Here is a 16,938-nt window from a genome sequence, read left to right on the forward strand (position 1 = left end):
TGTAAAGAGAAAGTGTTCTCTCTGAGTGGCTAATTCCTTTATTGTTATTTAGTTCAATTGTTTAGTTTCTGATTGGGATTATATGTAATCATTATCTATATTAGTGAGGGTATTAGGATTTTAGTGTAGTTAGTAGTAGTAGTAGTATTATTAGAACTTTAGCAATATAAGTGGTAGACAGAACTGTATATGTAGCTAGGTTAGGTAATTAGATTAGTTAGTTGTATTTGCACCTGTAGAATTAGTTTAGTATAGGTATTGGGGTTACTTATATCTTAAGGGGAGGAATAAAGTTTTGCAAAACAAACTATTCTTCTGTTGTGGTTACTTTGGTATGTGACAGTTATGAGACAAAATACAGAGACGTACACTGGCTTTGTTATTTTCCCGTCTTAATAGTTTTTTACCATTTCTACCACTGGCAGATGATTAACCTTCAAAGTGTTTCATTTGTTTTCATAATACATTTGTAATGAAGTAAAAATGACTTCACCTTAGTTGATCTGTCTATAATTAAACTCTCAATTGCGCATACGGACTGCGCAGCAGAGGTCATAGTCTGTCGTACAGACCCTGAAGTATATATATCCAAGAAAGCCCATGCAAGTCTAGAAAATGTGGCAAGTCTAGATTTCCTTAGCTTCCTTCTGAAAATGAAGGAAGTCTCAGGGCTCCATTTCATTATATTATTCTTTTTCAATATGAATATTTTTTCAGTAAAATATGTTCATTTCAGAGACTAGCTGTTAGTCTACAGAGGTCACGAACCAGTCACGAATTCTGGGATATCATCCGGGTACTCACGGGAGAAAAAGAATAACAAAAGTTTACACCAGTCCACGGAAATTGCTCCGCATCAGTGCCCCTGTAAAGTTAAACGTAGACACAGCATTGTCTCCAAGTCAGTGTGTGGGGAAGAAAATGATCTTGATTCAAATTCGAATGCTATGAAACAGTGATGATATTCCCTGCTCTGATGTCTTGAAGTTCACATAACTCAAAATATTTTCTTAGTCCCATGAATATGGAGACCCAAGTCCTCGGCTGTATAGTTTCCTCAGGTTTAGCTTTCCACCATACTCAGACACAGAATAAAGGCAGTACGATCATCTAGCAACTGGGCAAACACTGGCCAAGAAATCCTGAAAAACCTTGGCTGACAAATTTACTTACATTGACTGATTATGTCAGAGTATATTCTTTAATCAGACTGTTAGATAGATTTCTGAACACCTCAAAGCTGAAACAAATACCTGAAACCATTACCATAGCAATTGCATCTGACCTCATGCAATAATGTTTGTTTCAGGAGGAACTGTAGGGGAAACCCATTTTGTTTGAATGCATTAGGAGAAAAGTCTTGGTTTGCCAAGCTGGATGAGAGAAAATGGCATGACTTTGACCCCCAGACAGAGAGGCGGCAAAAGGTATGACTGCATCAATGATATGGCATTAAGGCATTTCATTGTCATTTTCAATGATTTTACCAACATTTGATAAGCTTACCCAGACCATAACATCCTTTGGAACAGCATCAATGTACTCACCAGCAATCACACTCACTGCAAGATAAGGAAACTCTCTTGAAGTCATTCACACGTAGTCAGTGATTCCAAGAGACCATAAGCAGAGACCAAGGACATTTTCCTTTTCATCATATCACTGGCCACCTTCATTAATCCCACCCAAGTTACCTCTTCTAGTTGTTCTCTATTTGCCTACATCCCAATTCACATAAAGTCTCAAAACAGGAATTCTTCTTGTGTAACAAATGCCACTGGTGTAAGCATCCTCCAGTGTTGTACATCAACCTCATTAACTGTGTAGACATCAATCAACTTACTGTTCAAACTTGACTATGTATGTATAGCCTTTCCTGCAGTATTGTACATAACTTGCACCACAACATCAGTCATTATAATAATAATAATATGGAAAACCCTCAAACACTCTTCTGGTGTATGAGGATGGCATAAGAAAATGTCTCCCAGTATGTCTGGCTGTATTATAGTGTATAAGATTTCCCATGATATAACTGTGGAACTGTTCAAACCAGCCTCCAACCAAACTCACACTCTCTACAGTAGGGCTTTACTTTACAAATGTGATGGTCCAGCTGACACCCATCAATATATTTTAAAGGTCTTTGCAGGTAATGTGAGGGTCCTGTATAGTATATAAATGGTGTCATGTACTGTACACCAGCTACTTCAATACCAGGAATGAATTGGTGATCACGTGGACAGAGGTCATGACTGATGGGTGAAATAAAAGACCCAGATGACTGCTCCTGATGTGCTCTAGGTATAATACTATATAATAGTATTTCAGGGCATCTCCCAAAGACACAGTATTTTGGGTTTTCAGTGTCTTTAGCTACATTTGTGTGTAATGGACACACATTTGTGTGGCGCATAGAACTCTGCCACAGTAATGAAGCTTAGATTCAGAAACAGTGAGCATTATTCCCTAATGTATGTTATCTTGGTTCAAGCCTTTATGTCTTAACATATTTTATCTTTGTCAGGGTTCTTATGTGGGTTTGAAGAATCTTGGAGCAACCTGCTATGTGAATACCTTCCTCCAGCTGTGGTTTCACAACCTCCCTGTGAGGAGAGCTCTGTACCAATGGAGGGAAACTCACATGCCTGATGTATTGAGTATGTGTTGTGAGTTCTATCTCTATTTGCACAGCAGGTGGGGGCATGTCTCTAGCTTGGTCAAAGCATTCTTAGTTCAAGTTTACTAGATCACAAAGTGGATTTGGAATTACTGATACTACTTTGGAGTTTTGAAGTAAAGTTGTGGGGTGGAGGATCAAGGTAAAGTTGTAGAGGTCTTGGATGTGCTGGATAGAGTACCTAGCTTAACTTGTTTTGGTCTTGGATGGGTTGCAGGGGTTAAAAAATCCCACTGCCAGGTCAGTTTTCATTTTGAGCAATCAAATAATGGTATCTTACTTGTCCATGGGCCACTATATAATTTCCACTTATGGTTTCAAATTGCAAATAAACCTGGATTTCATTTCACATCTGCTCAAAATGTAGCCATTAAATTTTGCAATGATAATAAAGTAGAGTTATCTTTCTATTTATCATTTTTCGATAAATAGTCTGCACCCCTGGGTAGGTGTTGGGTATTCATATAAAATTGTCTATGTTTTGAACATGAGGGTGTGGTTATCTAGCTAAAGATTTCATGTGATGTTTAGAAGAAGCGTCTAATTTTGTCCATCAGTTTCAGTAAGACTTTTACATAGACATGACACATCTGTGTTTAAGAAATCTAAGATAAGCTTGACTACTGCATCTACTAGGACTTGATAATTACAGTGCATTTATCATCATTATTACCTCAGATCATGGAAGATGGAGACATGTTTATAACAAGCACGAGTTGATTGGCTGTGCTGAACTGTTCATCTTGTTAATCTTCAACCTGTTATTTACTTGAAGGTGATGACTGGACTCCTTCAACAATCTGTGGACATCTTCAAGTCATCTTTGCCCTGCTTCAGTACAGTATTAGAAGGTGTGTGTCTCACTGTGGTAGAGTATAGTTATAGGTGGAAGTTGTTGGTACTGATTGTCTGTGCACTATTCCTAGTCTCAGAATGTGGCCCCAAACAGTTGAAATGGCCTCATATTTTATATTTAGTAGCTTCTGTCCCCACACTGTTGGTCGAACTCTGGCTGGTTTGTCACTACAGATAGCTATTGAAGAGTGTGTCACTAAGTGTAGAGGTAAGGTTGGTGTACAGTGCACTCTCTGTAATTTGGACTGACTTGGGACTGACTATAAATTCCAAATTAGACAGCAGTCCCAGTTACACAGAAATTTCCTACAAAGATGCCTGAAGTCTTAAATTATTCCCTGGTCAAAAGGTTGGAGAACTTAAGTTGTGTTGGCTGGAAGATATACTGTAGCATTGCTGATGAAGTAAATATGAATTTAGATCACTACTTTAACAGTTAAACGATACGTATGTCATTTACCCAAACAAAATGCCCAAACCAATCAACAGGTTGTCAATTCAAGAATTATTGTCCAAGTGGACTTCCTGCTCTGTCCAGATTATGAAGCAATGTTTGTGTATGTACATCAACCTTTTAGGGACGACACTTTGGTTTGAAATCTGAAATTATGAGAGTCCGAGATACAGACCTTTATCATTACGACAACAAAGAAGGATTATGTTGGGACAGTAAGTTCAGTCTGGTTTATACAGCAATGCAAGAAAGAGTCCGAGTTGGAGTTAGGTAAAGTTAGTTAACTATAGATAGGTAAAAGTGAGTATGTCACAAGACAAGGTAGATGGTCTTGAGTGTGCCACAACAGGGCAGTGTTTTCATCAGTTAGCATTCACTACAAGTCAATACAGAAATGTGTATCAGTATGGGTAGATAGAGTTGATTGTATCACTACAGAAAGAGCAACATGGGTGTTTCCATGAATAAGTTATTACAGACTGATTCCTTGTCTTCTTCAGATACATTGACCCAAGTTCGTTCATCAACCACCTGGGCCTGGACGCTGGTCAGCAACAGGTAATGTCCAGCCATGTGTTGTTAGGTATCACATGAATGTGAAGATCTGGTATCTATGCATTGTGCATTATTACCCTTAAGATAAATTTGTTGAATTCTGATTGATCAATAGCCAAAGCATACAAAACCATGTGGGTAGATCTGCCTGGGTGTATCGACCGTACACCCGTCAAATCTGTCATTTTTTTTAACTTGGGTGTATAGAGGGCTGTATTTGGAAGTATGTGGTGGATTTATTTATGTTTGTGTATTCATGAACATATTGCGGTAAGTTCATGATTGTGCCTTATCTTTCTTTATTAATATCTTGTGTATATTCAGTATACTGCAGGGATTGGGATAAAGAACTTTGACAGTGGGCCATTTTCAGGATTGTTAGCGATTTTCTGAATTAAAAATTGGTCACAGCCCTTGTATCAATAGTAAACTTCAGAATTTTAATGGGTCATTTTTTTTCTAATGTGGAAAATGGCCCATGGTCCCTGTCTTTCCCAGTCCCTGATACTATGTAATCTAGAGTATGATGAGTATTTATGAGTATATTGTTCATAGATTTATGTATTGTATCATGTCTTCGTGAGTGTACTGTATAGTCTTGATGATTACTACATGTATGAGTAACATTTTACGGTGAAGTTTACACAAGATACAGCTTTCCCCTGGACAAGAGGGCAGTCATGTGATTTGCTAAAATTTAATTCACAATGTGACACCCCAACATTTTCCCTGACTGTATTCTTGACATAGCATGAACACTACTTTGCCACTCCTGTGGTCAGTGGTTTTTTGTGAACTTGTTATATTCAGTGTGATTAGTACAATGTCCTAATGTATGACACATTCTGGAGGATGTCTGGATGTTTTCAGGATGCCCAGGAGTTCTCCAAGTTGTTTCTATCCCTGTTAGAGGATGCCATGTCTGCTCAGGCACCACCTGGCAGCTCCAACATCGTGCAGCAACAATTCCGCGGGGAGTACTGCTATGTCACAAGGTGAATGCAGGGATTTACGGGGTGCACATTTCTGCATCCTATGCACATACAAAAATATTATTAGTGGACGCAACATCACAAGGTGAATGCATGGATTTTGAGGATGCAAATTTCTGTGTCCTGTATGTATAAAAGTTGACAGTCGCAGTGTCACAAGGGAAATGCAGGGATTTACGGGTACAACAGAATTATAAGTGCATCCACAGTCCAAATGCTGTAAAAAATCCAATCAAGTAGCTTTAAGGTATCACTGAGTTTGCTGCTAGCTGAATCTTGGTATCATTTGCAATTTGATTACTGTAACAATTTAAGTAATGATCATGATAAATAATACAATAACAGTATTAATAATATCATTTAAATGTGTGGAACCACTGTTTTGTTGCCCAGGAGCCCTGAAAATTAAGAGTATGGGTCCGAGGGACTTTCAGGTACAGGACTGAGGGTATATCCCAGTGGATGTCCGAGTGTAGCTAGTAGTCATTTCATCAACAGCATCAACATCAGAAGCATTTATTCTCTATACTTTGAATCTGCCAGACTGAACATGTCACTGTGTTTACATATGGTTTGTTGGACAGACATTTTTAAACAGGAAGTTTACACAAATGATCACAGTTTTTCACATTTGAGATGGATGGAGAGTCAGTAAATATCAGTGTTTGAAAATATGTGTTTTAGTCACACTGAAAGAGTCCTCAATATAAGTGTTGAAATAATATGCTAAAAAGGCCAGAGTTACCACCCCCCTTACAAAATGTTGTTATTGGTTCTGATTGATTTTAGACTGGTCTACTGTCTAGTCGTCATGATGACATATGCATGACATCACCATCAGTTGGGCTGTAGCTGACACATTTAGGCTACTTTCGCTGATTCAAGGATTGTATATGTGTGACTGTGCCATACAATTGATCAGAGACATTCTGACAATTTAATTGTTATTTTCTTCTTTTTTTCCCCCAATGGACCCAAGGGAGATAATCAAAATGAAGAAAAGAACCATTAACATTGAACATGAGTTTGTGTCACTCATGGCATGAGGGAATGTGTTAAATGTACCAAATCATGGTTTTCACTTGTTTTTTACCAACATTTGTCATTTTACTGTAAGTTGTGTTGAGGAATGAAGTTATTCATGCAATGAAGCAGAGTTTAAATTGTATGTAATGTAATTGGTGTAAGATAATCGATATAAGAACAACATGACTCTATAAATATTTTCGTAAAATTAGTCTGACACACATGGTTGTGTAATAACCTCTACATGTCACCATGAAATGTAAATGACAACCCTTTAAAGCATGTAAATACTTTCTTTTATGATATATATTAAATGTTACAACGATTGAATTATGAAAGTGACAACAAGTCCTACCCGTGAAGATTCAGGGTAGAATAGGTCTTCAGCAACCCATGCTTGTCACATAAGGCTACTTTGCTTGTTGTAAGAAGTGGCTGAAGGGATCTGGCTGTCAGGCTTGCTAACTTGGTTGACTCACGTCGTCAGTTCCCATTGGCACAGATCGATACTCATACTGTGAGTTACTGAATTGTCTAGACTTGATTATTTACATACTGACGCCTTAAAGCTGGAATATTGCTGAGTGCGGCGTAACACTAAAGTCACTTGCTAAGAAATGTCCAGGCAAGTTCCTCGCGTTGCACTTGTAGTTCAGAGACTTTGTGGTTTAGTGATGTCTTTGTGTAGTGTTGACATGTGCTTCTTATTTCTCTGGTCAGGTGCAAGAACTGTGGCAATGAGTCAAGAACGGGGTCAATGTTCTATGAGCTGGACTTGAATATCAAGGGACACAAGTTACTAAAAGAGTGCATTGAGGATTTTCTCAAGGTCAGTTGAATATCCTTTAGTCAATAATACTACGCGCATAATGTTCACAGGGAAAATCACCATTTCTCAAATCATATGCATTGTTTACTGTCACTTGTACAGAGGATAATGTTACCAAACAGTGAGTGAGTGAGTGAGTGAGTGAGTGAGTGAGTGAGTGAGTGAGTGAGTGAGTGAGTGAGTGAGTGAGTGAGTGAGTTGAGTGAGTGAGTGAGTTGAGTGAGTGAGTGAGTGAGTTGGGTTTTACAATGCTTTTAGTAATATTCCAGCAATGACAGGGGACACCAGAAATGGCCATTATCAGCTTAACACGTTGTACCCATGTGGAGAATCAAACTTGGGTGCCAAGTGAAGGCTTTAACCACTAGGCTACTTCAAACTGCTAGAGGTGAAACAGTATACTGTGGTAATAGTAGAGCCCCGGCATTTGTCATTTGGTTTGGCATACTGTAATTGAATCCAAAAAAACCCTGAAGTATTTTCGGTTTTCGTACCATCATTTTAAAAACCTTTTTATCACCTTTCTAAAATGTATAGAAATTGAATCATGTTGTCCAGATCTATGCATTCCTAGACGGCCACCATTTTCCCGGAAGTAAGTTCGGAATATCATCTATTTAGATCTCCAAGTCAGCAAGACATCAGTACTTGAGTTCCTTTTTCAACTATTTCAAATGAAAATATTTGTCTAATCAGTCGTGTTATACCTTCTGTAGCTGTGTACATTATGTAAATATAGCATTTGCATTAATGATGAATTGTTACATATCGTAGGTATAACAATTGCTGCTGGGTTTATCCAGAAACAATAATCTAAACTATCTTTTCACTTTGACTCTAAACCAATGGAAATTGTAAATACTTATAAGTACATTGGCATCAACTTTCAAGAAGAGATTTAATTTCTCAATAGATGATTTATTGTCCAACTCGAAGAAAGCCATGTTCGCATTACTCCTAATTATATCTGTTTGATATTTTAGTACTACCGATTGCCTTATATGGGAGCGAAATATGGAGGTATGAAAATACTGAAAATATTGAAATGTTTCATCTTAAATTTCTTAAATTTGCTACAGGCCTGTAATTATCAACTCCTAACTTGCTTGTTTATTGCTAACTGAGGCATTTCTCTGTGAACATTACAATCACTGAAAGGATGATCACATTTTAGCATAATTTAGAGCCGGATCTTCCCCATTTTGGTTGTATTTGAACTCCTCAAATTAGACAACTATCTTAATCTTAATCTATCTTAAAGTTTTTTAAGCAGTTGTTGCTTATCTAGTGTATTTGCTAACCCTAGTTATGTTTGTAAACAGAGGCTAACCTCAATGGTCGAAACAACTCTTAAAGATTATTTTATACAGAAATGGAGGGAAGATATCCACATATGTTCAAAGGGTTTATGTTATAAACTGTCCAAAGACCTGCCGTCGTTTGAAAAATACCTTCTGTTACCTGCATACTTTTGTCAGCCCATTATATCATTTCGGACATCGAATCATCACTTACTAATAGAGACTGGCTGCTGGAAAATATGCCAAGAATAAACAGAAAGCGTTATCTTTGTTACTCTCCAGCAATAGCCGACAAATTTCACTACCTATTTAATTGTTTGTTTTTTGAAATCAGAAGATTCCAGTATATCCCTACTTATTACAGTTACTGGCCGAATCTTGCAAAAATGAAACTGCAGTTTACCTTAGATGATGATAATATGACTTTATTTGTCCAGTGAAACCATGAACAGAGAGACTTGTGTTTTTGAAAAACATGAACATCCCTGGTGATTTGCCAAACCTGCAGTAATTCTTGACATGTTTGTTAGGATCACTTGGCATTTGCTATCTGGTTCTTATGTGTTGTGGTATTTTATCTAATTTATGTAATATAATTTATATAATTTAAGTTTTGTTTTTTCAGAATAACAAACATTTTGATTAAGTTTTCCATGATATTAAACAATGTAACGTTTAGTTTGGCTCTTGTCAGTTTTCTGCATTGTGATCATATCTCATGTAACTGGAACAGACTGAATGGGAAGGCCTTGTACCGTTTCACCCCTACCCACTACCCATTCAGAACATTGAGATGTATGTCCTGTTTAATCTTTCATTAAAGTGACCCATCAGTTGTTTTGCTTTGAGATGAAGTTCTGTTCTCACGTGTCTTATGTGTTCTACTTGTGTTCCTGATGTGTTCTGCTCTTGTGTGCCTTGTGTTCTATTCTTGTGTATCTGATGTGTTCTCCCTTGTGTATTTGATGTGTTCTGTCCTTGTGTGTCTGATGTGTTCTACTTTTGTGAGTCTGATGTGTTCTATTCTTGTCTATCTGATGTGTTCTACTCTTATGTGTCTGATATATTCTACTGTCTGTCTGATGTGTTCTATTCTAGTGTATCTTGTATTCTACTTTTGAGAATCTGATGTGTTCTCCCTTATGTATTTAATATTCTACTCTACTGTGTCTCGTGTTCCAGTCTTGAGTATCTGATGCATGCTGCCTTTGTGTGTCTGAAATGTTCTGCCTTTGTATTAAATATGTTCTGTTTTGTGTCTGATGTATTCTACACTTGTAGTTCATGTGTTCTGTTGTGTGTTGATGTGTTTTTGCTTGTTCTACATTATTGTGTGATGTGTTCTAATTTAGTATTTCAAATATAATCTACTCTAAAGGATCTGGTGTGTTCTGCTTTTGTTTGTCTGATGTGTCATACTCTAGTGTTTCTGTTTTAACCTTGTGTGTATGTGCTTTAGCTATGTGTGTCTGATGTGTCCTGGCCTTGCATGTCTGCAGGAGGAGAAGCTGGAGGGAGAGAACCAGTACATGTGCGAATCCTGTGAGAGCAAACAGAATGCCACCAGGGCTATCCATTTGCAGTCCTTGCCCCCAGTCCTCAACATCCAGCTGCTCAGATTTGTGTTTGACAAGTGAGTTTGTACTCTTCCTCGTGTGGGATTTTGTGCCTTTATCGGAAGTGGTCAAATGCAAGATGTGTTAAATTTTGGATTACTGTTTGTATGTAAAGTCCAGATTGAGGTTGAATCCCAACTTTGTTAAAATCCACACTCTCAGAATGAGGCACCTGATTGCCGAGTTACTTTGAGGGTTCAAATCTATGATGTGTCTCAACCTCTTACAAGTGCTTGGGATCTCTAGTTTGAATAGCTCCCGTGAAACATATGTTGGTTGTATGACAGGCATCACTGTATTTTCTGGTCCAGATTTGATTATTCACAGCCTTTAATCTTTCTGAATATGACTATAAACACCAAACAAACAGATTTAATTATTTTGAACTTGCTGATATGCAGCCTTAATGGTGAGGCTTGGGCATGAAATTCACTCCTTGATTACTCAAGATTTTTTAACCAAAGGTAACATTATGTGGACTGTCTTTACCTCTAAATTTGCAGACTGGTCCCTTGATGGTATTTTCACTCAGACATGTAGTCTGGTTCAGCATTCAGATGTCAACATGTCCATGCAGATTTCAGTTTGCATGTCTGTTGTTGGCGATTTGGTAAACATTGAAGATCCCCAGGAAGATGTGGCTATTGATACCAATTTCGTTGTCCCTGTTACATCTTCATAAAAGTTTCAACTCAAACAGCTCTGTTTAGTAAATTTGAAAACATTCAAGAGGTATCGCATTGAATCCCTAGTGAAAGCTTTTGGACCTCTGTGTTATTTGTGTGAAGTGTTTGTTCACTTGTTACCTCTTTCATGTTTGTCAGACACACTGGGCACAAGAAGAAGATCAACAGTTTTGTTCAGTTCCCTGAAGTTCTAGATATGAGCAAGTATCTTCGTATGCCAGGTAGGCAGCCCTTTTCCGTCTACTGTTGATTGATGCAATTCCTTGATTATAACAGTGAAACCCAAACTAACTAGATATAAAAATATTGTTGATAAAAGTTCATGTGTTTAAATAATTCTACAAATGATGTGTGAGTATTCTATTTGTCAACTCCATCAAAAATCGCTGGAATTGTCTTGGATACTATGGTAACATATCATTGTATAATCTGGTCCAGAATGTTTGATTTTCATCCTTGTTTGATCAGCATCATACAAAAAAATGTCACTATAGTCGTAAATATGTCTGACTCTCCATCTTCCCCACCCCATCATTCAGAACACAGTGGTATGTCTAAACTGTTTTGATTGCAGAGAACACTGCTGTATACGACCTGACTGCTGTGTTGATACACCGAGGCCCCAGCGCCTACAGCGGTCACTACGTAGCCCACATCAGGAAAGGTCAACATCATCCATGGTACAAATTTAATGATGAGGACATCGAAGAAATGAAGGGGCGGAACCTGCACCTGGGGTCAGAAGAGGAGATCCAGGGTAAGCTGCAGGCTACGTCCATGAAGAATTCATGCTGCAGCCATTGTCTTTTAATCAGATTTGTTGAGTTGTAAGAAAATCACTTTCCAGGGCTAATTAACACTGTTTTATCTGTCACACTTGTCAAACTGTTTAATGGTGGCACTCTCAGTCTGACAGCCCAACATTTGTGTGGCCATTTTGAATGCTAGTGCACACATCAGGGTGCCACTGTACAAAGTGATCATAGCGCTAAGGTGATCATAGCTCCCATACCTTAGTCTTAGTGCTAAGGTTGTTTTGTATAACGGCACCTTGGAAATCCATGATAGCATAGTTTATGAGTTTATGCGTCTTAGAAAAATTAAGTTGAATTATTGTTGTTGCTCTCAACTTTTCATGTTCAATGATGTTTGCTGATTTATTAAACAGCTGTTGTGATGTTTTTGGTTTAATTGGATTATCAGATGGTATGGGCACACTTGTTTTCGTAAAGAAATATTCCGGTGCCCAATGGCACCCTTCAAGCAAATTGCATTTCTATCCTTGAATTGATAGGCTGCCACAATTTAGTCAAATTGGTGTCTTGACATTGATCAATGTTACCTCTGAGACTTAAGTAGTAGCAACACCTTCTTTCTGTTAAACAGTCTGATGTTTTTGGTTTAATTGGATTATCAGATGGTATGGGCACACTTGTTTTCGTAAAGAAATATTCCGGTGCCCAATGGCACCCTTCAAGCAAATTGCATTTCTATCCTTGAATTGATAGGCTGCCACAATTTAGTCAAATTGGTGTCTTGACATTGATCAATGTTACCTCTGAGACTTAAGTAGTAGCAACACCTTCTTTCTGTTAAACACTAATGACTGTTAGAATAGATTTTAAAATATGTGCAAAAAATGTTCTGATGCATATAACACAAAAAGAAAAATAAGCAAAAAAACTAATGGGAAGTCTGTCGTCCACACCCCATGCACTATTGTGTTGTGTTTGGGGGGTTGACTCAAACATGGTGCAGGATGTGTGTCAGCACCCTTGTGTTTCACTGTTTTTGACACTCACTCAAATTCAACGAATATTGAATCAGTTACATCACTGCAAGTTGTAACGTGTCGTTCAAACTGCCCATTACGCACATAGAATTGACCTTCAGCAACCCATGCTTGCCATAAAAGGCGACTGTGCTTGTCATAAGAGGCGATTAACGGGATTGGGTGGTCAGGCTCGCTGACTTGGTTGACACATGTCATCAGATCCCAGTTGCGCAGATTGATGATCATGTTGTTGATCACTGGATTGTCTGGTCCAGACTCGATTATTTACAGACTGCCGCCATATAGCTGGAACATTGCTGAGTGCGGCGCAAAACTAAACCCACTCACTCACTCCATTACGCACACAAAAAGTTGCATTTATCTGAGAGTATAAATGACCTCACCATGTTTCACTATATGTGTAGCCCCATCAAGTTTTTGGGTGTTCCCATACTCTTTGTTTGTAGTATACATAAATATAACAGCTGGAGATGTTGTTAGCTGTCAAGGTTGAAGTTTGTCCAGTGAAACCATGAACAGAGAGACTTGTGTTCTTCAAAGAAACATGAGCATCCCTGGTGGTTTGCCAAACCTGCAGTAATTCTTGACATGTTTGTGAGGATCGCTTGGCATTTGCTAACCAATGACTGGTTTGCACATACCATCAACAACGTGGTATGTTTTGATCTCTGTTTGATGGCTGGATCATGCCATAATAATGTTAACATAGGTATGTCCAAGCTTGGATTAGTTGACGGCCAGTATCTCTGGTCTCAATTCTTCAGGCTTCCCACAGATCCTGGGAGGATGTGCATGGTTGTTTGTTTAAAACATGATGTATACTTATTGCTTTTGTAGGTTGTAAAATCAATGGTAAGTGAGTTGGGTTTTACACCGCTTTTAGCAATATAACAACATCGCAGAAGGGCATACCAGAAATTAGCTACTGTCATTGTACCCATGTGAGGAATTGAACTCAGGTCTTTGGCATGACGAGCAAACTCTTTAACCACTAGGCTAAAAAACCTAAAAATTTAATGTGTGATCTGGTATATTAAATGTAAAAGAACATTTTGAATCACTCATTTGTTCATGTATCTTAGGTTCTAATTTGCCATTCTCTGAATGTGAGTCGACATGCTTTATCTATTACCAGAGAACTCCAAGGAAAAGAAAGGGAGAGTAGCCAAAGGTTCCCACTCGTCCAAGAATGCATACATGTTGGTGTACACACGGCAAGGCACACAGGCCGAAGGTGGGTTTATACATCTTGTCAAAGTATTTGACACAGAATGCAACATGAGAGCATGACATGAAGTCGTCCACAAACAGGGAGTGTTGGTGTTGTCTTGATTTTACAATTTTCTTATCAGTATAGCAATTTAAATCAGACTTACAAGCAGTATTACCCTACTCTTAGGGGTCACAAACAGAAATGGAAGAGACACCACTATTCATGGCCCTGTTCCATAAAACTATCATCGCGCTACGACTGTCATAAGTCTGTATTACAGTATAGGAGGAACGACAGTCGTAGCACAATTTATCCACTGATCACATTTAAATGTATTTGTTTTCAGTTTGAATCCCATATGCTCTCAAGTTAAGATCCAATGTGTGTCATGACACTATTATTTTACTAATGTTGATACTGTTAGTGAACCAGAAATCATATTTAATTGAAAACCTTTTTGAGATTAATATGTTGAAACGTTAGGTGCTGATCAATTGTAGCTCACTCTTGCTGTGACTGGAATGTTGACCAGAGTAACGTAACACTCCTGGTTTAACATCAATGTTTGTGGTGACATTGTGCTTGTGTTCTAAAGTGTTGTAAGGAGATGCTTTGACTTGTGACAACTTTTAAAGTCCCAAGTAAAGGCCCGTGTACTTCCAAACTTTTATCTAATCATGTGCCACAACTTGTACAACATGACTGTTTGTGAGGTAGTTGTGTGAGAGACTTACATGCACGTTTCAGCTACCCCACAGGAGTGCAGTAGTTTGGAGGGCCTCCTTCCCCCTGGGGTGCAGCAGTATGTCCTCCGTGATAATGACAAGTTTGAAGAATGGATCACAGACCTGATCACAGCCAGGGTAAGATGCTTGGTGAAATGATGAATATGACACTAAACCAGCTGGTTTGTCATGAGTAAGTGAGTGTAGTTTTATGCCACTTCCAGCAATATTCCAGCAATATCATGGCGGGGGACACCAGAAATGGGCTTCACACATTGTACCCATGTGACGAATTGAACCCACGGCCTAGATTTTTCATGCTGTCTTAGCGCTAAGTAAGTCATGAATTAATGTTAAGACATAGCACCTATGACTGCTGAGAGAGCTTCACAAATCTTGGCTCAAGTCTTCTGTGCGATGGTTTTCCACGAATACAAAGGAACAGTTGTAAACAAATACAAAGGAACAGTTGTAAACAAATACAAAGGGACAGTTGTAAACAAATACAAAGGGACAGTTGTAAACAAATCTTGATGGATGTCTGTAACCTGAGTGTGGAGAGAGAGCTTTTTCTCATTTATCTGATGTGGGCTACAAATGGAAAAGAGATGGTTTAGTTTCAAGAAACCGAATGCAATCCGTTTTCTTGTCTAGGAAGTCTTTATTACTTTAGTACTTGATTGTCTGATTGTGATTGTATCTATTTTCAACAGGAAACTAAAATTCTGAGTGGGAAATGTGAACAAGAAGAAGTCAGAGAGAAGTACCTGTCTCTGTTTTACGAAGCAGGTAAGTCATGAGTACTTCTGATCATCATGTGAGAGCTCCAAGTCCCCACATTTCATCTTGTACCTACTTATCAGATGTCAGGTGTCCTTGCCATTAACATGGTTAAGAATGCCAGTTAGTTCCACATCATTCCTTGAGAGTTAAATATGTTCAGCCTTTGTACTTGTTACACGTTTGTAGCACATTTCAGTGGTATGTGATATCATGAAAGTCTTTGGCTTCCGTATCCAGCTTTGAGGGCCATGTTTCCTTTACTTGATAAAATATTTCAAAGTGTGAGTGAGTGAGTTAGGTTTACAGCACACTCAGCAATATTCCAGCTTGTGGTGGTCTGTAAATAATCGAGTCTAAACCAGACAATCCAATGATCAGCAGCACGAGCATCGATCTGCATGATTGGGAACCAATGACGTGTGTCAGCGAGTCTGACCACCGTATCCCGTTAGTCTTCACTTACAATATGCAATACAATAGAATACTGAAGGCTAGTATTCTAGTCTGGACCTTCACAGGTTCAAGCTCTGATGGTGTTAGATAATAACAGGGTTTCAAAAGAGTTTATTTTTCAGGACATTTGTTGATTGTAATACAGTCATTTCTGTAAAGATGTGGAAGAGAGTCTTTTGGAAACTTAACAGCATCATGAAAATTAACTGTTTCAGGCTGTGACTATGAGTGGCTGAGCATCGATTGGATCAGCAAGTGGCTGGCTGATCCAGCGAAAGTTCCTAAAGTGAAGAATCAGCAATATTTATGTCAACACCAAAAGTATGCCATTTTTCAACTACAATAACCACCTGTGCAAAATATGTTTTGTGTGTTTGTATTATTGTTTTGCATGAAAAACGCAGGTTTCTGCATTAATGCAAACACCAGACAGATATTAAAAGACAAATTTTTACGGATGTCAGCTTCTTCTTTTTTTGTTAACACAACGTTTCTGGGCTATTCCTTGCCTTTGATTTCTCATATCTACCTGGTATTATGTACCTTTGAACTGGATCTAACAATTCAGCATAGACATCTTCAAAGCAATTGGTTTTTTAAATGAATGTTGGGCGGAAGTTGTACCTGCTACTTGAAACGTTGAAATAATTGCAGGTACTGGTAGTTGGTATAACATACCTTCAAACTAGATTTGTCAGTGTAGTATAGAGTTTCCATCTTCCTTCTTGCTAACGATGTACATCCCAACGCTGTCATCCAGCAGGTTATCAGTGGTTATGCTGTGTATTGTGTTGAACAATGCAGCTATTCTTGGGTAAGAAGTACATAGCTTCTGAAAATATCCATCATATTCATGATACCACAATACCTGACTATATGTTGACTGCATCTATACGTTAACTGTATGTTGTAGACTAGATCCTGATGTTGTGCCCAAGCTCAAGTGTGTCCGATCTCAAGGGGTGAGTTGACTAT

At 38.3% G+C, this 16,938-nt stretch overlaps 1 protein-coding gene across 1 annotated transcript in view; it reads left to right on the top strand.

The window, feature by feature from the left end:
• LOC137268005 (ubiquitin carboxyl-terminal hydrolase 48-like) overlaps positions 1 to 16,938 on the top strand; it is a 44,296-nt gene that overhangs the window by 10,315 nt on the left and 17,043 nt on the right. The window contains exons 3-16 of the mRNA XM_067802476.1: positions 1,310 to 1,427; positions 2,528 to 2,660; positions 3,456 to 3,531; positions 4,490 to 4,547; positions 5,415 to 5,539; positions 7,283 to 7,391; positions 10,192 to 10,325; positions 11,133 to 11,215; positions 11,569 to 11,751; positions 13,925 to 14,023; positions 14,750 to 14,865; positions 15,441 to 15,516; positions 16,179 to 16,284; positions 16,877 to 16,925. Coding sequence (XP_067658577.1) covers positions 1,310 to 1,427; positions 2,528 to 2,660; positions 3,456 to 3,531; positions 4,490 to 4,547; positions 5,415 to 5,539; positions 7,283 to 7,391; positions 10,192 to 10,325; positions 11,133 to 11,215; positions 11,569 to 11,751; positions 13,925 to 14,023; positions 14,750 to 14,865; positions 15,441 to 15,516; positions 16,179 to 16,284; positions 16,877 to 16,925 — 1,465 coding nt within the window. The remainder of the gene's footprint in view (positions 1 to 1,309; positions 1,428 to 2,527; positions 2,661 to 3,455; positions 3,532 to 4,489; positions 4,548 to 5,414; positions 5,540 to 7,282; positions 7,392 to 10,191; positions 10,326 to 11,132; positions 11,216 to 11,568; positions 11,752 to 13,924; positions 14,024 to 14,749; positions 14,866 to 15,440; positions 15,517 to 16,178; positions 16,285 to 16,876; positions 16,926 to 16,938) is intronic.

This window comes from Haliotis asinina, chromosome 16, assembly GCF_037392515.1.
Source record: "Haliotis asinina isolate JCU_RB_2024 chromosome 16, JCU_Hal_asi_v2, whole genome shotgun sequence".
In the NCBI taxonomy this organism is placed as follows: domain Eukaryota; kingdom Metazoa; phylum Mollusca; class Gastropoda; order Lepetellida; family Haliotidae; genus Haliotis; species Haliotis asinina.